The following is a 26,356-nucleotide window of genomic DNA, read 5'->3' as shown; positions in this document are numbered from 1 at the left end:
GGGTGATCGCCTGTACTTTCTCCGGATCTGTCCTAAGTGCGCCGTCGCCTACGATGTACCCTAAATACTTTAAATATTTATAGCCGAATTTCGATTTTTTTCATCCAATTGTCAGGATTGCCTCCTTGAGACACTTGGCCACTTCCTCTAACAGGTGTATATGCTCCTCAAACGTCCGGGAAATAACTAGTAGATAGTCTAAGTATACAAAGACATGGCTTCGGAGTCGTTGTGGAATTACTCGATCCATCAACCGACACAGCCGTTGGGCAGCATTGCACAACCCGAAGGGCATCGATTTAAATTGATAGAGTGGTCTGCCCGGCACCGTGAATGCTGTGTACGTCCGACTTTCAGGCTCCAGCTCTATCTGCCAAAATGCGTGCTTTAAATCGATGCTGCTGATGTACACCGTATCCTCTACGCGGCTCAGAATTGACTCGATGCTCTGCAGCGGGTAAGCATCCTTCACGGTTAATTTGTTTAGTTTCCGCGCATCCAGACACAATCGGTTTTTTCCCGGCTTCCGTACCAGCGTCACGCGGTTGCTCCACGGGCTCTCGCTGGTTTCGATGACTCCGAGGCGCAACATTACGTCCACCTCGGCAAACAACAGCTCTTGCACCGCGGGAGATACCGGGTAGAATCGCTCCTTTACGGGTACGGCTCCCTCGATTAATTGAATTTCGTGCCTTTCGAGCGTCGTTCTTCCCAAACCATGTGTGCCCGTATGCCCTGAAGTTGTTCTTCACCTGGTCCAGACGTGTCTGCTGCGTGTGCGTCAACTCGTGCGGTTCCGTTGGTCTACTCCTAGTCAGCACCTCAGCATCAATTTCGGCTAATTCCTTTTGTCGTTCTAGGCCTACTATATGCGGAGCCAGACCAAACTTCCGCCAGAAATCGACCCCTAGGTACAGCGGTTGCTTCAGCGAGGGACACAGGAACAACTCCATAGTCTGCTTCTGGCCTCCATACGACATTACCGTCGACACATGTCCCAGTATTTTATGAGGAGTGCCGCCCGCTGTTTGTACTGAGAATTTCTTTATGTCTTGAAGTTTCAGCTCCAATTCTCCTATCAGTTCCAGGCCAGCTTTCCCCAGAAGGCTCACCGATGCCCCTGTATCCAGTAGTCCCATCAGCGTCCTCGGGCCCAACTTCACTCGTGCGAATGGCCTGTCATCCTGACGAATTGCCGAGTGGACTGCAACACACCTGGAGCCGCCTCCTCTTGCGCCCCTGAAACCTGTCCCGAGCCCGCTGTGCTCTGACTGCTCCCGTTCGGATACTCTCATCGAGTTCGTCCCCCATTATCCGATTCCTGGCATGTTCGTACTGCCGCTGTCTTTCCTTTATCGGCTTGCGCTCGGACCATCTAGCTTCGGGTAATACCGCTTGGTTAACCTTATATATGGTAGTGTAAATATTCTTATTGCTACTTCTTTCCTTAGGGGTATCTAATTTAACGTTGGAGGGCCTATCTATTGGCTGCTTCGCGGCGACGTGGAACTCGACTCCTCCAATTGCGTCGTGCTCCTTTTCGCGTTTCCCGGCCGACATTTAGGGCATTTAGGGAGGATGACCCCGGCCAGCCCGCACTTGTAGCAGAACAGGTTACGCACGGCCGACTCACACTCAAAATAGGTGTGGCCCGGCTGAGCGCAATTCCAGCACTTCAGCTGGGTGCGGTCGCCTCCGGATTCCCTCGTCCTATGGACAGCATCCAATGCCTCGGTCTGTTCCTCCGGGTCGTGAGTGTTCGCATCCAATTCATTTGCTTTGTGATCTTCCCTGCGCCTACTACCCCCATGGTCTGGACCGCTCCTTGTCCATCGCGTCGCCAGCAGTTTCTCGGCGTCCGCACTCTCTTCTCGCAGCTTCTGGAGATTTGGTATCTGCATTGGATAAATCACCCTCGAAATTGCATCCCTAATATTGATCTTTATGATCTTTATTAGATCATAATCCGAGAATGGATTCAGCAATCTCGACCTCAACACCAACATCTCCTGGATGTACTGGTCAGCCGACTCCCCGTGGCGTTGTCGGCGTTCCCTGAGCTCTTGCTCTCGCTCGAACTCTGTCCGACGAACTTGAAACTGCTGCTGGAGACCATATCTCAGATTCGGCCAGTCCGGCATTCCTAACGTCCGAACATGCATCCAGTACCAATCCCTTGCGTGGCCACTGACCAATGTGTGAAAGGCTTTCAACACCTCCGCCCACGGTACCTGATACGACGTCTGTAGATGCTCCACCCGGAATATGAATTCCGCCACGGGCATCCCCTTTGGATCACCGTCGAAGCTAAGTCCCCATCTTCGTATCTGCACTTGCTCCGGCCTAGCCTCTCCGAAACTCGGTCGATTCCTGTTAGGGTTTGCTCCTGCGCCCATCCCGTTGAACAGCCACTCCTCCACGGGTCTCTGATCGGCTTGGGTCCTCTGATCGGCCTCCAATGTTCGGTTGTCCACGAACAAGTGCGTTGGATGTGCTTGCTGGTTCCCGGGTGCTTCCTGTTGACCTCCTCCCAGACTGGTTGCATTTGATCCCCGATTCCTTCCATTCGCATCACTCGCCGTTCGCTCCGCTTTTAACGAACCCATCACAGCGTTGATCTCTCGCATGAACTCTAGCATGTCTGCTTGCATTGACGATCTCAGCGCTTCCATTTGCTGCCCGAGCGACGCTCGGTAGGTCTCCTGTGCATGGGCTAAGGCTGCGTTCACGGCTGAGCTTAACTCGGACGGTAACACCAGGTCCTTACGGGTTGGACCTCTGTGTCCTCCTGGTACAACCCCGCATGTACGTTTTCCGCCACTTGCGACGGCCCTTCCGGCCTACTGCCGGCTTTACCGTCCTGGGACCGAGTCGTCGGCATGTTGTACGGCTGGTACCTGCGCTGTGCCTCTGGGCTACGCCTTGTCTTTCCCGACCCTTTAAAAATCGCCGGGTCACTCATCAACCAATTTTCCTAACGTACTCCTTTCCTTCGTCTATTCCCTATTTACTTAACTATCTTGGTGATAAATAAATTGGATTGTTTATTATCTGACTACCCTACTCCACTAAACACCTAGTTCCTGGCTACTTAATCCTCAATACCTTCAATCGTAACAAGAAAACAGATAAATAAATAGTGCAATAAATAAATAAGCGAATAATTAATTCCATGTTTAGATAACCAAATAAATAAATTTAAATACACAAATCGGTTAATTTAAATCAATAAATTGATAAATCTAAATATCCAAACTATTTCAATCAAATAAATAAACACCTACATCTACAATTAATCGCCTAATTAAATGAAACACTAAATAACTAAATACTTCCTCTCCCAAACAAAAACTCTTTTTCCGATGACTTGCCTAATGCCTACTTCTAAAATTGCGTCCAAACAATGCTAGCGAGGATCGTCAGTCCTAAAAAAAAAATGATTTCCCTTTGGGTTTTCTTGCTTCGGCTTTCCAATAGTCTGCTAAATCACTAACAAAAAAAACATATAATTCCCAAACTGCTTCAGACAAAAATTCACCTTTAATTTGTTTGGTGGGACGAGAGACAACTGCATTAATTGTTTTGCTGGTGAGCGGACCCCCTTCTTTTCCCCTTGCTATTTACCTTCGCTTACTTTTTCTGAGTGCCAACTCTCTTTGCTGTTTCCTCCCTCCGATCACCGTGGATCCCCCAGAATCGGACAACGACGTTAATGCCTCTGGACATAACCCGGACCACGACTCGACAGATCCTCCGGCACCTCTTCTTCTTTTCAGATCCAGACAGCGAGCTTCACGAGTCGGACAACGAGGCTACTACCACCTGGTAATACCTGGCCATAGAATCGGGACACACGCTTCCTTCCCTTCTACCTCCGATACATAACTACCATGTCCATTTTCCTCTCTTCTACTCCTCTCAGCGGCTACGACGGCTAGGATTTATTCCCGGCTCGCGGACCGGCTGAGTTTTGTTCTACCAGGGTTCCATTTTACACCGGGTCTTTAAGACTCGCGTTTAAAATCGATCCCTTCTATTACCCTTGGGCGCCATTTGTTATGATCCGCCTCTTTGCCACCCTGGCCTATCGTTCCCAGCTAGCTCCCGGGGAAGTCTGGGGTGTTTCCGACCAGATAAGCCAGGGGACGGATTGAACAAAACAAAAAAAAACATACAACAAAAACAAATCTAATTTATAGGACAGACTTGTCCTCGTTGGCACTTTCGTCAGCGGGATAGTTGGTTTCGTTATCCCTAGCAGGGTCCCACCCTTCCTTGAGCGCCACCTTTTGAATCCGCTCCCTTTTCATATTCAGGGTCCCGCTCTTCTTCTCGCTCTCGTCCCACCCAACTACCGTTTTCTATTCACTCATGACTCTTTTCAAATTTTCATTTTATATCCATTATATTTTCTTATTTATCTTGAACATTATTAATTAATAATCTAGGTTTATATACAGGAAACAAATACTAACACAAAAATACTAACAAAAAAAATAAACCCTATTTCGGCCGGTTTCGGACGGGTGTAGATGGTGGGGTGTGTGGGGACAGAAACGTGTCTCCAGTCGGTGCTCCGCTGACGGTTCCTTGGTGCCGGTGCTCCGCTGACGGTTCTTTGGTGCCGGTGCTCCGCTGACGGTTCTCGCACCAGTTTTCCGGCCTGGCCAGTACCGGGATGCTGCTGCCGATGTCCGCCGCTTCTGCTGATGTTGATGCCTGCCGCTGATGTCTTGGTGGGATCATTATTTCCACGATCACCAATTTTGTTTCCTTTTTTTCTTCCAGGGCACGTGCGGCCTCCACTATTCTCCACCGGAAACTTCCCTCCTTTTTTTCCTCCTCGCCCCGTTTCCTTTTCTCCCACGCAACTCTGCCACTGCTTCCCAGGATCCACTATAGATGCCGCTGTCTCTTTCTTCTCCAGCCCTGATACCTATCGGCTCTCTGCAAAACCGCCCATAAGACTGTCTGCCCGTCCGTCCGTCCGTCCGTCCGTCCGGTTTCATGGTTTCATGGTCGGTTTTGCCAATTGCAAAATATGAGTACAAGGATCTCAGAACCTATAAGAGCCAGAGCAACCAAATTTGGTATCCACACTCCTGTGATATCGGACCTTGACCGTTTTGTGTCAAAATTTCGCCACACCCCCTTCCACCCCCGCAAAGGACGAAAATCTGGGGCATCCACAAATCTCAGAGACTATTAAGGCTAGAGTAACCAAATTTGGTATCCACACTCCTTTTAGATTTCACTATAAAACGTATATCTCAAAATTTCCGCTAGCTCTTGTTTTCTTCTTTCTCTATAGAAGATGTTTCCTTCCTTTTTAAAACACTACGATACCGTGATGTGGCATTTAGAGGGGGACCACAGATTGGCTAAATCGGCAATCGGCTGCGTCGAGATCCCAACTAACATTACCTTTTTTTCTAGCTGAGACGGAAATAAATCTGGTAAAAGCAAATAACATTTGAATGAAATTTAATTTTTATTTAATTTGCAGCCAATTTAGTTTATAGTAATTTCGTTAGTACAATATAACTTATGCTGTTGGATGAGTGGTTCCAAGTCGCGATTGTCTCTCATGCCAAGCAATAGTTCTCTGCTAATGCGCGCCAATGTTTGAAATGAAGGATAAACATTTGAAATCAGTATAATCGAAATGAACAGGTGCCTTGGGCAGACTTTGATTGATAAGTGGTGTGGGTGTTGTTCAGAACTATCGTTTGGCATGGGACAAGTCGGACTTGATTTTCGTTCTATTGTTATCCGTATATAGACATGTATCTGTAAACACTTAGCGGCTAAGAAATGGTTTCTGCTTAAGGATTGATTTTGATTTCGAGTAGTTTGTAAAATATTGTGATATTCTCTTAATCTGAACTAGAATATGCCGCACTATATTTGTTGCGTGTCTGCTTGGTTTTGCTAATTATGTTTTACCCATTTTTCCCGAAAGTAGTTTGCTCTTCAAATATTACAAGTTTTCGCGGCCATCCTAGGCGAACGAACCTTCTGCTAACAATATGCGATCTTATTCAAAGAAATCCTTGCCCATAATAACCATAATAACTCGTCCTTAGTATTTAGTAATCGTACAACAGCTTTAAATGTACATACACTCGTATAATTTAAATATGTGTGTCTTTAACAATACGTTTAAATTTCATTTAAACTGGTTTCTGGTTTTTGGGTTCGACAATGCGAGTAATTTACTTTACAATAGAATCTATCGATATTACCTACAGTATAGTACGATGCTCAAATCGATCGCTCAGATCATTGCACACATTGAATGTCGCTAGATAGAGGCGCCATATAGCTATAATATACATATACAATATACATAATCGAGTACTCGCTTCAATGCCTTGGCTTCCCTTCACGTCATGACCCGTTCCCTCGAAGCAGAAGATTTAGAGAGAGAGAGAGAGAGAGAGAGAGAGGGGGAATGCTATCTATCATCTATAGAGCTATGTCTAAGTACATATACAATTCACATCAAGTTCAAAACACACATAAAAAGTTTAGGAATTAGAGATCTCTATGCATGTGTATATATATAGTATATAGGTACATATATTTACTCGTGTATGGGGGGTTAGCCGCTTAAAACTAATTATTTTGATTATATATAGGTGTTTTGTATCTCTTGGTGGCATTTCAATCAATTCAACGCTTCAGTTTGCTTCCAAAAACAGTCTCCACTTGGCATTTATATTTTTTTATTTGGCATTTTCGGCGACAAACTTTTATATACGATTATTCACAGAAAAGTTCATTCAAATGCACAGGCGCCAAACTTAGCAGAAATTTTTGAAATTAATGTTACTTAATTTAACTTTCGTGTTGCCTTTGGAAATTAATGGATGAATGGCAGGGATTTTGCTGCTGCCACATGCAGATGGGTCGGTTTCAGCTACAGTTCTGGGCCTCCACCCGCCTCTCTCCTCACCACCCAATGAAATGCAAATGGAACTATTCAGAGCTGTTGCTAGAAGAAGAACTTGTGCGCCCCCCCTTGCGTCTTTGTAGATAAGCCTCCACTAACAGTATGGGGCGGGCAGTCGTAGAGACTCTGGGGCTCTGGGAACGTGCGAATGTAATGCGCATTGTGGCATAATTCGGATGGCCGCTGGCGTCTGGCGTGGCTTGTGTTATCCCATCCAGTGGCTGCATTGACCGAATCCAAATCGTCCCATGCAGATGGCAGTACCGATAAAGGTTTGATAAAACTTTCATTTTAGCCACAGTTGAGTGGCCAGCCCAGCTCAGCCCATCCCAGCCGACCGTCGTCCTGCTGAAAGTTTAGCTCCGTCCCAACAGTTTACAATTTGTTTCAAGCCCTCCCCGTCCACACGCCATGGCAGCCGAATGGTGTTTGTCTGCTTGCCAAATCCGAATGTGGCTCGTTGTCGCTGTCATGCCAGCGAAAATTGAACGCCAAAAGCGCCAAATGCAAAACACTTTGCGCCCCAACGAGAAGCACCATCAGCCATGACCTCCAATTCGAATAAATACTCCACTCGAAGGGAGCAATATCAATATCGGGGCTCGTGGATTGAAAATTGAAACTGCAGACTAAAATTGGATACACATAGAAGGGAATGAAATTTTGTGTGCCTCGGATCAGCTCAATAGGTCAATCGCGATAATTTAAAAGCAGCAGCCATACTCGTATCTGTGCCAGGGAATCACCTTCGCCTCTTCGCATGCACTATCTAAAGCTTCCCACTGCGATAGTGCACTGGTCGGTGTCCGCCGAATAGAATGCGCTTGAAAGCTTGCCGGAACTCCGGGCTGAAGATGGTGTAGATAACCTGAAAGGTGAGAATAATAGTTAGTATTAATCTAGGTTAAATTGAAGTTGTGGTTGGGTTATAAAAGTTATCAAAAGAAACATACAACATACATTCGAATTTTCGACGAGCACAAGAAAATCGCAGAACAAATTCCCCTTTATTATAAAGTAAAAAACGCCCTCAACAATTGAACTTTCAAAGAAAGCTGAGCTAAGCTTAATCATATTTAAATCCAAGAGAAAGGTGATTAAAGGAACTAGTTCTAAGTTCGGTATTTTTTCTGATGTGCTCTAACGTGACGCCATCTTGTCTAGAAGTGTCAGAATTAAGCACCTTGACTTCTAGAAATTTCATTTTTCTTTTTCCTTCGAGACTCGGACTGCAACGCGTCAATTTGATTGCAGGCAATTTTAAAATTGGCGAATAAAAATATCAGACGAATGTAAAATGGAAGTCGTTGAGGGTGTGCCAATGAACAGCACAATGCCACGTTTTGTGGTGAAGAAGTGGAACGCCATGGCAACATGGCGATGGGACGTTGACGTCGAAATTTGTGCTATTTGCCGTAACAAAACTTACAACGTTTGCATCGAGTGCCAGGCCAGTGAAGAAGAGATCGAGCCCGAGCAGTGCAACGTTGTTACGGGTGTATGCCAGCATGTCTACCACTACCACTGCATCTCGCGCTGGCTGCGGGAACGTCAAGTGTGCCCCTTGGACAACAAGAAGTGGGATTACCTGCAATACGGACGCTAATTTCCACACCGCTGCTGCTGAGGACAAGTTATCCACGACCTAATTACAATAAAAACACTGTACCTAACCTAACCTATATATGTACATATGTGCTTATGTATATTTCTGGGTTATTTACCGGATTCAGGGTGGAGTTGAAGTAGCCCAGCCAGAGGAAGAGCGAGGCCACGCTGTCGCTGATCTGGCAGGCGTCGCACAGTGGCATCGTCAGGGCCATCACGAAGAAGGGCAGCCAGCAGACCACGAATGCGCCCGTGATGATGGCCAGTGTTTTGGCCGCCTTCCGTTCGCGCTTCGCCTTCAACGTCTCCTTGCGCTTGTTCACCTTCTGCATGGGATTGGCAATGCTCGACAGCTGCTGATGGGGAGCCGTCGGATGGGGTGCTCCGGCTGCGGCCGAGCCTGGGTGCTGCTTGGATCGTGGCTCGGGCGTCACGGGTATGGAGCTGGTAGAGACGCACAGCGGATGTTCCTGGTTGCAGCTTGTCAGCGTACTGGTTCTTGCCGTCATCAGACCGGCGGCCTGCGGTGCCACTGGGCCGCCCTCACCCCCTGTCGGCGAAGTGGGTGTCTGCGGGGAGATTGCCGATATCGATGTAATCGTTGTGGCATTCGAAGTGCTGGCCCCACCGCCACCGGATTTGGCAGTTTTTTGTATCTGCTGCACTTGTTCCAGCTGCTGTTGCAGTTGCGGATCCTCAAGCACCTCCACGGCAACCCCAGAGCCATTCGCCTTGCCCAGTGCGCTGTCCTCCCCATCCGCTGTGGGCGATGCTGCTGCTGACGCTGTGCCCGTGGCCACCGCCGGCGTTGCTGATGTTGCGGTTGTGGCTGATGCCTCCTGCTTTCCGTTGCCAATCTCTACAGCGCCATTGGTTGCCACCGACTTTGTTGCCGCCTGGCCCTGCTGCTTGGCCAGGGCCACCAGGTGGGAGACGGTGGCTATCTGGCTGCCCGATGTGCTGGGTGCCTGCAAGGGAAATTCAACATTTAAATCGTCTCTCACAGATCCACTTTACGACGGCCAAAATCAGATTTCATACGCCAAATTAGCATTTTAAATCAGCGCTGGCCACACGCGCGTACCAATCATTCGGATTTCATTCATAAATTTATTTAGCAGGGCTCTGCCGCCGCCTCTGCCGCCGCTTCTGCCCAGGCTCGCAGATGGTTGGATCGTCAATTTTCATGGCACTTTTACCGCCACCAGTTGAGGTTATAAATTTTGTAAATGAATAAAATCAGTGTGTAAATATTTGCTTTCGTTAAGCATGTTGGCCATTTTGGGGCGACCTCCCACAATCCCCAGCCCCAACGGCTATTTCTGCTTATCAGGCAGCGCCACACAGTAGAGTGCCTGCGGAAAGGGCTGACTACTCATGCCAATTTGTCGGATGTTACATATGTACATATTTGAGGTGCCGGTTGGAGTCCGGGGTCCGGGGCGCTTGCCTAGCACTAAAATTCACATAATCACCTGTAATTTGAGCCGGGCATAGGTGTGGGCAAGGCGGAAGTGGCCCAACGGCTTGTCTACATTATGTGCAGGAGCGTAAAGTGCTAAAATGAACTTTATGTGTTATAAATTGTGTCTGTGGCCATCTGGCGCCACGACCAGCGATTGGGGATGGTGGCCTGGCATCACGAGCAGCCGATAGTATTGCCACGAACGATCATTATTAATTTAAATATGCAGAATGATCGTGAATTGGAATGGAAAGGCATGTAGTTGATCTGTTAAACTACGCACTTGATTGAGATTTGACTAGTCTGAAGTACTAACCATACAGTATATATGTAGATGTGCCAGTTCATACAACGAAAGCGTCACACACTGGCTAGCGCGTTCAGTACCCCAGAGTGACGTCATCATGAAAGAGAGAGCGCAGAGAGAACATCTTTGCATGTGTTAGTACAGTATTTCAGATTTTTTGAACTCTCTCAGGTCTGGTTCTGTTTTGCCACCAGCATGTTTTAGTGTATGGGTGCAGATGCATTCTCACGTACTTTGCGTGTGTGTGTTTAGTATTGCTGGCCGCAAGAACTGAAATTTGAGTTTGGTTCTTGTTTTGGGTCTTTTGATGAGCCACAAAATAAATGAAGAATGGGCAAGGGGTGGGCGTATGGTACACTAGGGCGCGGGAAATAAAATAAAAGCTGTTATTTGTTTGATTTATACCACAAAATATAAAATATTACAATAATATAATTGCACATTTATTTCCTTATTTGAAACAGGTTGATTATAAATTATAAAAATTATGTAAACGCCGTCGGTTCTCGACTTTTTTGTTTATTATAACTAAAACAATGATGTATCTAAATATACAATATAAGAAAAAATATATATACATACAATGTATACTAAAATAAATATGCATAAATATATATATTTCCTTCTATAAATAGAGGATATACCTTAAGCATGCTCATATGTATATGTAACTACATACATATATATACGTAAATACATATGTACTTAAAGTCGCCGCTCAAATTGGCTCCCGATTGAAGATCGGTACCCAGGGAACACCACGAGGAGGCCATTATATATTAAATGGGGTCAAAAATTAATCTGTCCTTTGAGTCGACTTGATATGACTTAATTTCAAGACTTTTAAGTAATTAAGTCACATCCATGCATAAATTTTACAAAATGAAACAAAAAATCCTACTGCCGCAAAATATTGAGCTTCTTCTCGTATGATTTTGCATTTTGATTCCCTATTATCCCATCTGTTAACCATTTACAATTTTTTCTAATCAAAATCAATACAAACTGATTGAGCAGATGATTTCGGTGTACAAAGCAAGGATCGGAAAATTTAAACCAGTCTGCATATTTATCTATTTTTGACGTTAAAATTATACATTTTTGGACTATGCTTCTTTTTATACCCGATACTCAAAATGAGTATTGGGGTATATTAGATTTGTGGTAAAAGTGGATGTGTGTAACGTCCAGAAGGAATCGTTTCCGACCCCATAAAGTATATATATTCTTGATCAGCATCAATAGCCGAGTCGATTGAGCCCTGTCTGTCTGTCCGTCCGTCCGTCTGTCAGTCTGTCCGTCTGTCCGTCTGTTCAGCGCCTAGTGCTCAAAGACTATAAGAGCTAGAGCAACGATGTTTTGGATCCAGACTTCTGTGATATGTCACTGCTACAAAAATATTTCAAAACTTCGCCCCGCCCACTTCCGCCCCCACAAAGGACGAAAATCTGTGGCATCCACAATTTTAAAGATATGAGAAAACCAAAAACGTAGAATTGTAGAGAATGACCATATCTTTAAGACTGCGGAATCTGAATTGGATCGTATTATTATTATAGCCAGCATCAAGAATCCGTCCGTCCGTCTGTCAGTCTGTCCGTCTGTTCAGCGCCTAGTGCTCAAAGACTATAAGAGCTAGAGCAACGATGTTTTGGATCCAGACTTCTGTGATACGTCACTGCTACAAGAATATTTCAAAACTTTGCCCCGCCCACTTCCGCCCTCACAAAGGGCGAAAATCTGTGGCATCTACAATTTCGACGATACGATAAATCCAAAAACGCAGAATCGTAGAGGATGACTATATGTTTCAGAATGTAAGATCTCAACCAGATCGTATAATTATTATAGCCAGAATCAAGAAAACAATTTCATTCTTACTCGCTCTGTCTCTCTCTAACACACAGGTTTCATGGTCGGTTTTGCCAATGGCAAAATATGAGTTCAAGGATCTCAGAACCTATAAGAGCCAGAGCAACCAAATTTGGTATCCACACTCCTGTGATATCGGACCTTGACCGTTTCGTGTCCAAATTTCGCCACACCCCCTTCCGCCCCCGCAAAGGACGAAAATCTGGGCATCCACAAATCTCAGAGACTATTAAGGCTAGAGTAACCAAATTTGGTATCCGAACTTCTGTTAGATCTCACTATAAAACGTATATCTCAGAATTTCGCCCCACCCCCTTCCGCCCCCACAATTTTCATGGCACTTTTACCGCCACCAGTTGAGGTTATAAATTTTGTAAATGAATAAAATCAGTGTGTAAATATTTGCTTTCGTTAAGCATGTTGGCCATTTTGGGGCGACCTCCCACCATCCCCAGCCCCAACGGCTATTTCTGCTTATCAGGCAGCGCCACACAGTAGAGTGCCTGCGGAAAGGGCTGACTACTCATGCCAATTTGTCGGATGTTACATATGTACATATTTGAGGTGCCGGTTGGAGTCCGGGGTCCGGGGCGCTTGCCTAGCACTAAAATTCACATAATCACCTGTAATTTGAGCCGGGCATAGGTGTGGGCAAGGCGGAAGTGGCCCAACGGCTTGTCTACATTATGTGCAGGAGCGTAAAGTGCTAAAATGAACTTTATGTGTTATAAATTGTGTCTGTGGCCATCTGGCGCCACGACCAGCGATTGGGGATGGTGGCCTGGCATCACGAGCAGCCGATAGTATTGCCACGAACGATCATTATTAATTTAAATATGCAGAATGATCGTGAATTGGAATGGAAAGGCATGTAGTTGATCTGTTAAACTACGCACTTGATTGAGATTTGACTAGTCTGAAGTACTAACCATACAGTATATATGTAGATGTGCCAGTTCATACAACGAAAGCGTCACACACTGGCTAGCGCGTTCAGTACCCCAGAGTGACGTCATCATGAAAGAGAGAGCGCAGAGAGAACATCTTTGCATGTGTTAGTACAGTATTTCAGATTTTTTGAACTCTCTCAGGTCTGGTTCTGTTTTGCCACCAGCATGTTTTAGTGTATGGGTGCAGATGCATTCTCACGTACTTTGCGTGTGTGTGTTTAGTATTGCTGGCCGCAAGAACTGAAATTTGAGTTTGGTTCTTGTTTTGGGTCTTTTGATGAGCCACAAAATAAATGAAGAATGGGCAAGGGGTCGGGGTATGGTACACTAGGGCGCGGGAAATAAAATAAAAGCTGTTATTTGTTTGATTTATACCACAAAATATAAAATATTACAATAATATAATTGCACATTTATTTCCTTATTTTAAACAGGTTGATTATAAATTATAAAAATTATGTAAACGCCGTCGGTTCTCGACTTTTTTGTTTATTATAACTAAAACAATGATGTATCTAAATATACAATATAAGAAAAAATATATATACATACAATGTATACTAAAATAAATATGCATAAATATATATATTTCCTTCTATAAATAGAGGATATACCTTAAGCATGCTCATATGTATATGTAACTACATACATATATATACGTAAATACATATGTACTTAAAGTCGCCGCTCAAATTGGCTCCCGATTGAAGATCGGTACCCAGGGAACACCACGAGGAGGCCATTATATATTAAATGGGGTCAAAAATTAATCTGTCCTTTGAGTCGACTTGATATGACTTAATTTCAAGACTTTTAAGTAATTAAGTCACATCCATGCATAAATTTTACAAAATGAAACAAAAAATCCTACTGCCGCAAAATATTGAGCTTCTTCTCGTATGATTTTGCATTTTGATTCCCTATTATCCCATCTGTTAACCATTTACAATTTTTTCAAATCAAAATCAATACAAACTGATTGAGCAGATGATTTCGGTGTACAAAGCAAGGATCGGAAAATTTAAACCAGTCTGCATATTTATCTATTTTTGACGTTAAAATTATACATTTTTGGACTATGCTTCTTTTTATACCCGATACTCAATATGAGTATTGGGGTATATTAGATTTGTGGTAAAAGTGGATGTGTGTAACGTCCAGAAGGAATCGTTTCCGACCCCATAAAGTATATATATTCTTGATCAGCATCAATAGCCGAGTCGATTGAGCCCTGTCTGTCTGTCCGTCCGTCCGTCTGTCAGTCTGTCCGTCTGTCCGTCTGTTCAGCGCCTAGTGCTCAAAGACTATAAGAGCTAGAGCAACGATGTTTTGGATCCAGACTTCTGTGATATGTCACTGCTACAAAAATATTTCAAAACTTCGCCCCGCCCACTTCCGCCCCCACAAAGGACGAAAATCTGTGGCATCCACAATTTTAAAGATATGAGAAAACCAAAAACGTAGAATTGTAGAGAATGACCATATCTTTAAGACTGCGGAATCTGAATTGGATCGTATTATTATTATAGCCAGCATCAAGAATCCGTCCGTCCGTCTGTCAGTCTGTCCGTCTGTTCAGCGCCTAGTGCTCAAAGACTATAAGAGCTAGAGCAACGATGTTTTGGATCCAGACTTCTGTGATACGTCACTGCTACAAGAATATTTCAAAACTTTGCCCCGCCCACTTCCGCCCTCACAAAGGGCGAAAATCTGTGGCATCTACAATTTCGACGATACGATAAATCCAAAAACGCAGAATCGTAGAGGATGACTATATGTTTCAGAATGTAAGATCTCAACCAGATCGTATAATTATTATAGCCAGAATCAAGAAAACAATTTCATTCTTACTCGCTCTGTCTCTCTCTAACACACAGGTTTCATGGTCGGTTTTGCCAATGGCAAAATATGAGTTCAAGGATCTCAGAACCTATAAGAGCCAGAGCAACCAAATTTGGTATCCACACTCCTGTGATATCGGACCTTGACCGTTTCGTGTCCAAATTTCGCCACACCCCCTTCCGCCCCCGCAAAGGACGAAAATCTGGGGCATCCACAAATCTCAGAGACTATTAAGGCTAGAGTAACCAAATTTGGTATCCGAACTTCTGTTAGATCTCACTATAAAACGTATATCTCAGAATTTCGCCCCACCCCCTTCCGCCCCCACAAAAGACGAAAATCTGTTGCATCCACAAAATTGCACATTCGAGAAAACTAAAAACGCAGAATCATAGATAACGACCATATCTATCAGATTGCTGAATCTGGACCAGATCAGATAATTTTTATAGCCAAAAGGAACAAATCAATTTGCACTGGCTACGCAGCGCCCGACGTCACGCTCAGACTGATTTTCTGTCTCTCTCGCACGCACTCTTTGTCGTGTCGTTTAATATTAGCGGCGTCTGCCGAAGGAGAGCCATACTGACTTAGTATCGGGTATAACCGTAGAGTTGCGGTGTCCGCAGCAACTCACAACGTTCCCCCTCGTTTTAAATTGAATCTGTGAGACTTTGTCTCGAAATGCCGATTAAATATATCAAAATAAATTTTAACTAATCTAAAAAAATCTTCAGAAGGAGCTTTAAGTTTTAATCTGTGAGACTTTGTCTCGAAATGCCGATTAAATATATCAAAATAAATTTTAACTAATCTAAAAAAATCTTCAGAAGGAGCTTTAAGTTTCAAACTACTCACTTATCTTTTATAATGTTAATTAACATCGTATCTTCATCGGGCGATCAGTTCCCAGATACTGTAGTGGAAGTTAGAATTTTCGTAGAAAGCATTTTACTAATAATTACATTAAATTCATACATAGTTGGACTATTGTTGGTAACACCGCGAGATCTGATTAAATAAAAAACATTTTCTAATGGGTCTTGGTTTAATTTGGATGTAGCAATATAAAAAACTTCAGCACTTTCACTCCAAACATTTTGGGCCAATGAAAGTATGGAGTTGGTTGTTCAAATCATACCCTTTATGCAGTAGACTTCCTGTGGATATTTAAATTCGTCAAAATATTTGCACATATGCGACAGGGTCTCATTGACAAGAGTTTTGTCTTGCAGTGCACTCCTAAATGGGTTTTTATCGTAGAGGACATGACTATTTAGACAGTCGAATAATCTATTAATTTTTTCAATAAATGTAGCCGTCGCTTCTGCATTTTCTTTGCACTTTAAGAAGGCTCCAGAACTAATCATTGTTCGAAGAGCAGCGGCCAAACTATGGCTAAACACTTGAGGGGAGGATTTGACCTTCATTTTTTCTAGCAATTTCACATTTTGTTGACTTATCCACTATTTTACCACTCTAGCAGTATGAATGGGTGCATTGTCGTGCTGGTATATCCATGGTTTCGATCCAAAAATATTAGATAAATGTGGGAATGCCTTTTGTATGACAGTTTTGTACACATTTGCATTCATTTTCGATGAAAGAAACTGTAGCTCACAAGTCCCATAATAGGAAATCGCACCCCATACCATTATGCCTCCCGCGCAGCTGTGGTTTCGGCTCAAAACACATTCCTCCTTTCGTAGGTCATGGTGATAGTAGTTATAGCCATCCGGTCCATCCAGGTTAAAATTTTTTTCATCGGAAAACACGACGTCGTGCCACTCCTTGTTCCATGTCATATGTTCCTTTAAAAAACGAAGTCGTGCAGCCTTACGCGCATCATTGAGAGGTGGTTTTTTAAACCCGATACTCAAAATGAGTATTGGGGTATATTAGATTTGTGGTAAAAGTGGATGTGTGTAACGTCCAGAAGGAATTGTTTCCGACCCCATAAAGTATATATATTCTTGATCAGCATCAATAGCCGAGTCGATTGGGCCCTGTCTGTCTGTCTGTCTGTCCGTCTGTCCGTCCGTCCGTCTGTCCGTCCCCTTCAGCGCCTAGTGCTCAAAGACTATAAGAGCTAGAGCAACGATGTTTTGGACCCAGACTTCTGTGATATGTCACTGCTACAAAAATATTTCAAATCTAATATACCCCAATACTCATTTTGAGTATCGGGTATAACGAGGGGGAACGTTGTGAGTTGCTGCGGACCCCGCAACTCTACGGTTATACCCGATACTAAGTCAGTACGGCTCTCCTCCGGCAGACGCCGCTAATATTAAACGACACGACAAAGAGTGCGTGCGAGAGAGACAGAAAATCAGTCTGAGCGTGACGTCGGGCGCTGCGTAGCCACTGCAAATTGATTTGTTCCTATTGGCTATAAAAATGATCTGATCTGATCCAGATTCTGCAATCTGATAGATACGGTCATTATCTATGATTCTGCGTTTCTAGTTTTCTCGAATGTGCAATATTGTGGATGCAACAGATTTTCGTCCCTTGTGTGGGCGGAAGGGGGTGGGGTGAAATTTTGAGATACACGTTTTTTAGTAAGATCTAACAGGAGTGCGGATACCAAATTTGGTTACTCTAGCCTTAATAGTCTCTGAGATTTTTGAATATCCCCAGATTTTCGTCCTTTGCGGGGGCGGAAGGGGGTGTGGCGAAATTTTGAAACAAACTCGTCTCGGTCCGATATATTAGGAGTGTGGATACCAAATTTGGTTGCTCTAGCTTTTGTAGTCTCTGAGATCTAGGCGCTAATGTTTTACTCTAAGCAAAGCCGCCTATGCTACGTGTGTGTTAGAGAGAGACAGGGCGAGAAAAAATGAAATTGTTTTCTTGATGCTGGCTATAATAATAATACGATCCAATTCAGATTCCGCAGTCTTAAAGATATGGTCATTCTCTACAATTCTACGTTTTTGGTTTTCTCATATCTTTAAAATTGTGGATGCCACAGATTTTCGTCCTTTGTGGGGGCGGAAGTGGGCGGGGCGAAGTTTTGAAATGTTTTTGTAGCAGTGACATACCACAGAAGTCTGGATCCAAAACATCGTTGCTCTAGCTCTTATAGTCTTTGAGCACTAGGCGCTGAAGGGGACGGACAGACGGACAGACGGACAGACAGACAGGGCTCAATCGACTCGGCTGTTGATGCTGATCAAGAATATATATACTTTATGGGGTCGGAAACAATTCCTTCTGGACGTTACACACATCCACTTTTACCACAAATCTAATATACCCCAATACTCATTTTGAGTATCGGGTTTAAAAAACCACCTCTCAATGATGCGCGTAAGGCTGCACGACTTCGTTTTGGAAAGGAACATATGACATGGAACAAGGAGTGGCACGACGTCGTGTTTTCCGATGAAAAAAATTTTAACCTGGATGGACCGGATGGCTATAACTACTATTACCATGACCTACGAAAGGAGGAATGTGTTTTGAGCCGAAACCACAGCTGCGCGGGAGGCATAATGGTATGGGGTGCGATTTCCTATTATGGGACTTGTGAGCTACAGTTTCTTTCATCGAAAATGAATGCAAATGTGTACAAAACTGTCATACAAAAGGCATTCCCACATTTATCTAATATTTTTGGATCGAAACCATGGATATACCAGCACGACAATGCACCCATTCATACTGCTAGAGTGGTAAAATAGTGGATAAGTCAACAAAATGTGAAATTGCTAGAAAAAATGAAGGTCAAATATGCCACTCAAGTGTTTAGCCATAGTTTGGCCGCTGCTCTTCGAACAATGATTAGTTCTGGAGGCTTCTTAAAGTGCAAAGAAAATGCAGAAGCGACGGCTACATTTATTGAAAAAATTAATAGATTATTCGACTGTCTAAATAGTCATGTCCTCTACGATAAAAACCCATTTAGGAGTGCACTGCAAGACAAAACTCTTGTCAATGAGACCCTGTCGCATATGTGCAAATATTTTGACGAATTTAAATATCCACAGGAAGTCTACTGCATAAAGGGTATGATTTGAACAACCAACTCCATACTTTCATTGGCCCAAAATGTTTGGAGTGAAAGTGCTGAAGTTTTTTATATTGATACATCCAAATTAAACCAAGACCCATTAGAAAATGTTTTTTATTTAATCAGATCTCGCGGTGTTACCAACAATAATCCAACTATGTATGAATTTAATGTAATTATTAGTAAAATGCTTTCTACGAAAATTCTAACTTCCACTACAGTATCTGGGAACTGTTCGCCCGATGAAGATACGATGTTAATTAACATTATAAAAGATAAGTGAGTAGTTTGAAACTTAAAGCGCCTGCTGAAGATTTTTTTAGATTAGTTAAAATTTATTTTGATATATTTAATCGGCATTTCGAGACAAAGTCTCACAGATTAAAACTTAAAGCTCCTTCTGAAGATTTTTTTAGATTAGTTAAAATTTATTTTGATATATTTAATCGGCATTTCGAGACAAAGTCTCACAGATTCAATTTAAAACGAGGGGGAACGTTGTGAGTTGATGCGGACACCGCAACTCTACGGTTATACCCGATACTAAATCAGTATGGCTCTCCTCCGGCAGACGCCGCTAATATTAAACGACACGACAAAGAGTGCGTGCGAGAGAGACAGAAAATCAGTCTGAGCGTGACGTCGCGCGCTGCGTAGCCAGTGCAAATTGATTTGTGCCTTTTGGCTATAAAAATTATATGATCTGATCCAGATTCAGCAATCGGATAGATATGGTCGTTATCTATGATTCTGCGTTTTTGGTTTTCTCGTATCTTTAAAATTGTGGATGCCACAGATTTTCGTCCTTTGTGTGGGCGGAAGTGGGCGGGGCGAAGTTTTGAAATATTCTTGTATATACTGTATATATAAAATATCTTATGTACATACATATGTACATAAATATTAAAGTTTATTACATTCGTATATTGCATGAGGGTTTTCAAAATTACTGTTGTCTTAATGTTGTCTTTATAATTGAATTAGAAAATTTATGGGTATTGTCCATGAGAGTATTCAAGGTGCGACCGGCATCTAAATTTTTGCTTTGCAGATTCCCGTCGGAAAGAGCGCGATTGACAATTGATTTGAAATATATGTAAAACCAATTCCATTTTTATTTATGCATATTTATTTAAGTATATATTTATATATTTTTTCTTATATTGTATATTTAGATACATCATTGTTTTAGTTATAATAAACAAAAAAAGTCGAGAACCGACGGCGTTTGCATAATTGCAAAACAGAACCAGACCTGAGAGAGTTCAAAAAATCTGAAAAAGCATCAATCACATATTTTTTTCGAAACATATTGCGTGTGTACTAACACATGCAAAGATGTTCTCTCTGCGCTCTCTCTCTCATGATGACGTCACTCTGGGGTACTGAACGCGCTAGCCAGTGTGTGACGCTTTCGTTGTATGAACTGGCACATCTATATAGTTAAATATCCGCAACTCGAAATTTAGTTTTTAAAAAAGATTTTATTTTTAGTACTTAATTTCTTTATGTCACAAGATTGGTTGAATTCCCCGACTTAACTTTACGTCTGCTTGTCTCAAACGGAACTGATCTCTCTGCTGCTGGCTAGTTTCCATGAGCCCTTCTCTTGGAACTCCCGACTCTGGCTTCGGGCGTTGCTTTCCTCGGCTGCATCTTCGTGTCGGTGGCGTACGTGCCTGGATCGATATTTGGGGATGCGTCGGCTTTGATGAAAGGCATCCACTGCTGGCGATCGGTGTTGCATTACATGACGGAGCTAGGAATGTGATACTCCTTGGTTTTATGTCTAGCTTTGATTGGTCCTCATGAGTGGCGTGATTCTAAAGAATCGATTTCTCGAGAGTGGCGTGATTCTAATGTTGATGAAACAATGTGGTCCATTGTTTATATTATGGGGGGCCCTAGCTTGGAGTATGGGAAGAAACAGTTATTGATTCTTGGGTGGGGTCCTGTTACTTGTGTGGATGGGGTGGATGAACTGTACATAAACATAATGTGTATGGGATGTGGGGAATTATGGATATGTCACTCCCCCAACGTTTGTTATTAGGATGTCCCTAGGTGATTACCCTCGGGTATAGTGACGGGGTGTCAAGTGCGGTGTCTGAGGTTGGTTCCTGTTCTGCTTCTATTATAGGGTTAATACATTTAACCGTGACTCTTTTAAAAGTTTTCTTAAATTTAACAGCTACATAACTTAGTAGTACTAATATAATTATGACAAATGAAATTAGTAGACTTATTTGTAATAGGTTACTATATTTGGTGTATTGCATAATTATTTCATTAGTTTGGACATACGACAGTGGTTTTATTTTAGTTATGTTGTTGTTGACATAAACATTCTGGGCAAAATCTAACATTGTGTTTGATATTGTAAATTCATTTAATTGGATTGAACAGTTGTAGATTTTTATAATGGTATTTCCTTCCGCTATGATTTCTTGGTTTACTCAATTCTGGTTTAGCGTTGTTTTTGGAAGATTCCATGTGATTAGTATATTGGGTTCAATAAAGTTTATTTGAAAGTTTTGAAAAGTTTTGGAATATGGACATTTAGTGGGAATTTGCATTAAAATTCCTTTTATACAATTGTCATTGGTTTTCAATCTAGTTTCTTTAACAAATACTTCTTCATTTTTTATGTAGTACTTGTCGTATGTCATATCTGTTAACATGTTATTTAATTCGTCTGGATACGGAACGATTTTATAGATTGGTACTTTTGTAATGTCTTTGGGAATGTTGGAAATTATTAGAATTTCGTTGGTATCGGATTTTAGCCATGTGGAGGTTTTTATATTTAGTATTTTCTCAGAATTTATTTGTTCCAGGTAGTCTTGTTTTAATAATTTTGGATTAAATATACCGAGCCTAGTTAATTGCATACCTAGTTCTATATCTTCGATATATTCTGTGAAATGTTGTAGATTGAATATCAAAATTTCTATTTGTTGATTCCTGTCTTTTTCTTCATTTAGTTTGTTTATAACGTTTATTCCGCTATTAACTGCATCTATTACCAAATTTAGTTCATTCATTTGAATGCTATGGCTGGCTAAATTTTCTATTTTCTGTTCCAAATCGACTTTATCTTCCTGATCTAGTGTTCCAAAGAGATATTTGTAGGCTGTTCCTACTATATTGATTAGGCCTCTTTTATTTCTTTTGGTTATTTTTAGCCCGTTCATTTCTTTTTGCAATTTGTCTACTAGATATTTTATTTGGATTATGTCCTGGAATTTAGTGGCTTTGATTAATACATTTTGGTATAGTTCTTCGGTTTTAGTTACATTAACAGTTAGATAATGGTATTCGTAATTGATAGGTATGTTAATCGATCCAGTTTTGATTATCATATATCCGTTTTGTGATTTTATAGTATTTATTTCTATGTTTTGGCCCTGTGCCATTACGATGGTAATTATGAGGAAGATGAGGATTTTAATTGTGTTGAAGTTCGCCGATTCCATTAACTTCCTCGGTTTCTCTGGAATTATTATATTTGCTTCTCTTAGATTTCTTCTTTTTCTTGAATTTTGATTTATAATGAGTTATTTTCCTACCCTTATTCTTTTCTTCATAATGTTTTTCGTCTACCTGTCTAATTTCGTCCGTCCTTTTGAAAGGATTTGTTACCTTAGACTTAACTAGAGGTGATAGTTTATAGCGGGTATCTACTTCATACTCTATGCGGTTTTTATTTAATTGAGTGATTTTATTCACTTTATTTAGTTGGGTGTCATAATCAGGTGAGCCTGCATTAATGAATATATCAGCTGGTGTCCTATTTGTGGTATTATGTTTGGTTTTATGATTATAAGTGTGGAGATAATGTTTTTTATCCCCAATCGGCCGACTAATTATTTCGAATTAAATAAAACTCGGCGCAGAAATAAAATTACGATATGTTCTTTAATGCGTGACATCCAAATTGCAAGTGTGGCTTGCCTGCCCTTTACATTGCCGCTCCGATCGCTAAGCGCAGCTTCGCTCGGCCGACGTCGGTAGGCAGACGCAAAGCGGAGATAGCGAAGAGCGAGCTGGCAGAGAGCGTTTAGCAGGGCAAGCAAGCGCAAAGCTTTAACAAACAAATGAGTGACATAGACATAAGTAACAAACAAAATAAGCGGCTGAGGGCCATCAATTAGGTGCTATTTGGCAAGCAGCTAATCGGCTGGGTTCTGCTCCGAACATTCACCCCCCGTTGGAAGGCAAAGGCTTTCAACAGATCCATCCTGAAGAGCAGAACCGCTATTTTTCCAACGGCCCTCTTGAAGATGCTTGCTTGGGCGCAGCTGGCGGCTACGCTGGGATGATCGTCGAACGCAGCAATCGGCGCTTCATTACGAAGGCGGCTTGTCGTGATTACGTCTTGATCATCGGGAACCTCTGTAATTGCATAGAATGGCAGGAAATTTGGCAATGTAGAAATTGTTGAAAGTTGAATTTCATTTAGCGTGGATATGTAGGTTTTTAATATATGGAAAAGTTCGCGCTGCAGTTCCTGATTCTCCGATCGCAGTTTTTCCACTTGCACCTGGCACTCGAGCAGCTGCTTCCTGCATTTCTGCTCTAAGTTTTGGTACTCCAGCGTTGTGGGTCGAAAATCGTCAATAGAGATGCACGAGGAATTTTCAAAAGCGGCTAAAGCTGCACACTTATTCTCCGAGCTATCAATGCTTCCTGATACTATCCAACCAAGTTTAGTCTCCTGCAATGTTGGCAATTGGGCTGATAGTCGAATCTGTCCGACGCACATTAAATCGAAGAACAAACCAGAACCTATCAACAGATCGATACGTTGGGGCTTGGAGAAATTAGGATCAGCTAGTTTTAGATTATTCGGCATTGGCCAATACTTTGCGTCTACGCCGAAGTTAGGCTGCATTTCCGTAATTGAGTTGGTGACAATTGCAGCGAAGGAAGCTCGATAGCTTGCGTCCTGGGATTGTACAACTATATGTACAGACTTGCTCGAAGGTAGAATGGAATCTCCGATTCCAGAGATGTGAACATAAGACGAGCGATGATCCAACTGCAACTGATCAGCAAGTCTAGATGTTACAAAGTTTGCCTGTGATGCAGAATCCAAAATGGCACGACATGGGATAAGTGCTCCATAACGATCTGTTACATGGACGAGGGCAGTAGGTAGCAACACGTTCTGGCTAGGCTGAGATTTCTGGATCGAGGGGGAAGGGCTAGAACACCCGCTTGCTAGAAGCACAGTCGCGGCCTCTTGCTGGATCGATTCCTCGGCCGGTGAAGAGGAAGATTCAGCACCAGTTCCCGATGGAATATGGAGTAGCGTGTGATGTTTGGCCTGGCAATGCCTGCAAAGTCCTGACCTGCACCTCTGCAATTCATGGCCTTTGTTGAGGCAGTTCAAACACAAGCGGCTCTTCTTTGCTTCTTTGTATCGTTCAAACGCAGAGAGATTCAGGAATGCCTGACATCTAGATATGTAATGCTCGGAGGAATTGCAATGGTTACATATGGGGTTAGGATGGTCGTTACTGGAGGTGATAAGGGTGACAGGATTGTCTTCTCCCACCTGTTGACTAGGACTTGTTGCCATGGCTGATCCGAAATTCTCCAGCATCCGACATCTCGCTTCCAAAAATGAGGCCATGCTTGACCACCGAGGCAATCCTGACGTCGGCAAGTTCTCTTCCCATTTCTCCTTTGTTTTGTGGTCCAGTTTCGTGCCTATGATGAAGATCAGCAACCCATCCGAAATCTCCTGCGGGGTCGCCAAGGTCTGAAGTGCACGCAAGTGCGAATTGATTTTGTAGCTGAGCGCGCCCAAGCCGATAGCTGAGCCCTTCTCCACCCCTTGCAGCCCGAAAATAGCTTTGACGTGTGCCTGAAAATGTAACAGTTTATTATCGAATCGCAACATTAGCAAATTCAACGCCTTGTCGTAATTCTCCTCAGAAAGTTCCAAGGAACGAATCGTATCCAGCGCAGCACCATCTAGACATCCACGAAGATATTGGAATTTTTCGATGATTGGTATACGATGGTCTTTGTGCACCATTGTCGAGAACATCGAGTGGAATTCTGGCCAATCCATGTAGTTCCCCCCGAATCGCGGAAGCTGCAACTCAGGCATTCGAGAACGGCCTATACTATTATAGGCGAACAACGACGAATTCCCCTCGAGAGTATGCCGAGCCGTTGAATTGGCAACATTTACCGTGCGAGCAGCCATCAACTCCCGCGACAGCCTGGACCTAACCTTGACATAAACATTCGAAAAGTCCAGCCGGGCATCATGGGCTAACTGCAGGAAATCCAGCCTTTCAAGGCTCGTTTGAGCGGCATCGAAATCCGCATTCATTCGCTCGATTTGCTCTAAGCGAGCTTGAAGCTCTGCCTCATCTAACTCGGCAAGCTCTTCCTTGGTGAGAAAGCGATCCATGGCCTTTAGTTGGCGCGCGATGGACTCGGCCTTGTGCTTGTAGAAATCTACATCACTCGGCATTGCTGCGTTCGCGACATTGGTAGGCTCAGGTGCTGCCATTTTGAGGTTTTAAAAGAGTCACTCAGCACGACCGAAAAAGACACCCTGTATACGTATAAACGTGGGAACCGAAAGCAAAGTGATTACAGCTAATGCCTTTAGCTGTGCGGCTGTGCGAGCTGTCCGATTCCGCTTTGTACTCCGCTTGTGTGTATTAGTGAGTTCGCTGCACTGCCTACCGCACTGCACTGACCGAATTGTCGCGACAGAGAAATTAATAGCCAGCAATGCGTGTATGTAGGTGTATGTAAGTGTGTTTTAGCACCGAATTGTGCTTAACCGCCGAAAATTTGCTAGGGCTAACGAATGTCGATCGCGAATGATTATTAATTGTCACTGCAACTCAGAGATCACGTCGGGGTCACCAAATTTTATGTGGAGATAATGTTTTTAAACCCCAATCGGCCGACTAATTATTTCGAAATAAATAAAACTCGGCGCAGAAATAAAATTACGATATGTTCTTTAATGCGTGACATCCAAATTGCAAGTGTGGCTTGCCTGCCCTTTACATTGACGCTCCGATCGCTAAGCGCAGCTTCGCTCGGCCGACGTCGGTAGGCAGACGAAAAGCGGAGATAGCGAAGAGCGAGCTGGCAGAGAGCGTTTAGCAGGGCAAGCAAGCGCAAAGCTTTAACAAACAAATGAGTGACATAGACATAAGTAACAAACAAAATAAGCGGCTGAGGGCCAAGAATTAGGTGCTATTTGGCAAGCAGCTAATCGGCTGGGTTCTGTTCCGAACAATAAGTATAAAGAATTAATTCAAACTTCGTGAATCTATCTTCTGGGTTATCCTCGCTAGAT

The 26,356-nt window shown here is 43.0% G+C and overlaps 2 protein-coding genes across 2 annotated transcripts in view; one reads left to right on the top strand and one right to left on the bottom strand.

Moving 5' to 3' along the window:
• Positions 1–6,182: 6,182 nt before the first annotated feature.
• LOC117190429 (5-hydroxytryptamine receptor 2A-like) overlaps positions 6,183–26,356 on the bottom strand; it is a 35,397-nt gene continuing 15,223 nt past the window's right edge. The window contains exons 3-4 of the mRNA XM_033395510.1: positions 8,680–9,531; positions 6,183–7,823 (exon numbers count right to left, since the gene is read on the bottom strand). Coding sequence (XP_033251401.1) covers positions 7,725–7,823; positions 8,680–9,531 — 951 coding nt within the window. The 3' untranslated portion in view covers positions 6,183–7,724. The remainder of the gene's footprint in view (positions 7,824–8,679; positions 9,532–26,356) is intronic.
• On the top strand, positions 8,121–8,639 carry LOC108158743 (RING-box protein 1A-like). Its single transcript, XM_033396752.1, has one exon. The coding sequence runs from the start codon at positions 8,253–8,255 to the stop codon at positions 8,559–8,561; it is 309 nt and encodes a 102-aa protein (XP_033252643.1). The 5' UTR covers positions 8,121–8,252; the 3' UTR covers positions 8,562–8,639.

This window comes from Drosophila miranda, assembly GCF_003369915.1.
Source record: "Drosophila miranda strain MSH22 chromosome Y unlocalized genomic scaffold, D.miranda_PacBio2.1 Contig_Y1_pilon, whole genome shotgun sequence".
NCBI classification, from domain to species: domain Eukaryota; kingdom Metazoa; phylum Arthropoda; class Insecta; order Diptera; family Drosophilidae; genus Drosophila; species Drosophila miranda.
The sequence above is the reverse complement of the archived record's forward strand: the minus strand, read 5'-3'. Positions and strand labels throughout refer to the sequence as shown.

Coding starts and splice junctions, on each gene's coding strand:
- LOC108158743 (XM_033396752.1), top strand. CDS start 8,253: ATGGAAGTCGTTGAGGGTGTGCCAATGAACAGCACAATGCCACGTTTT.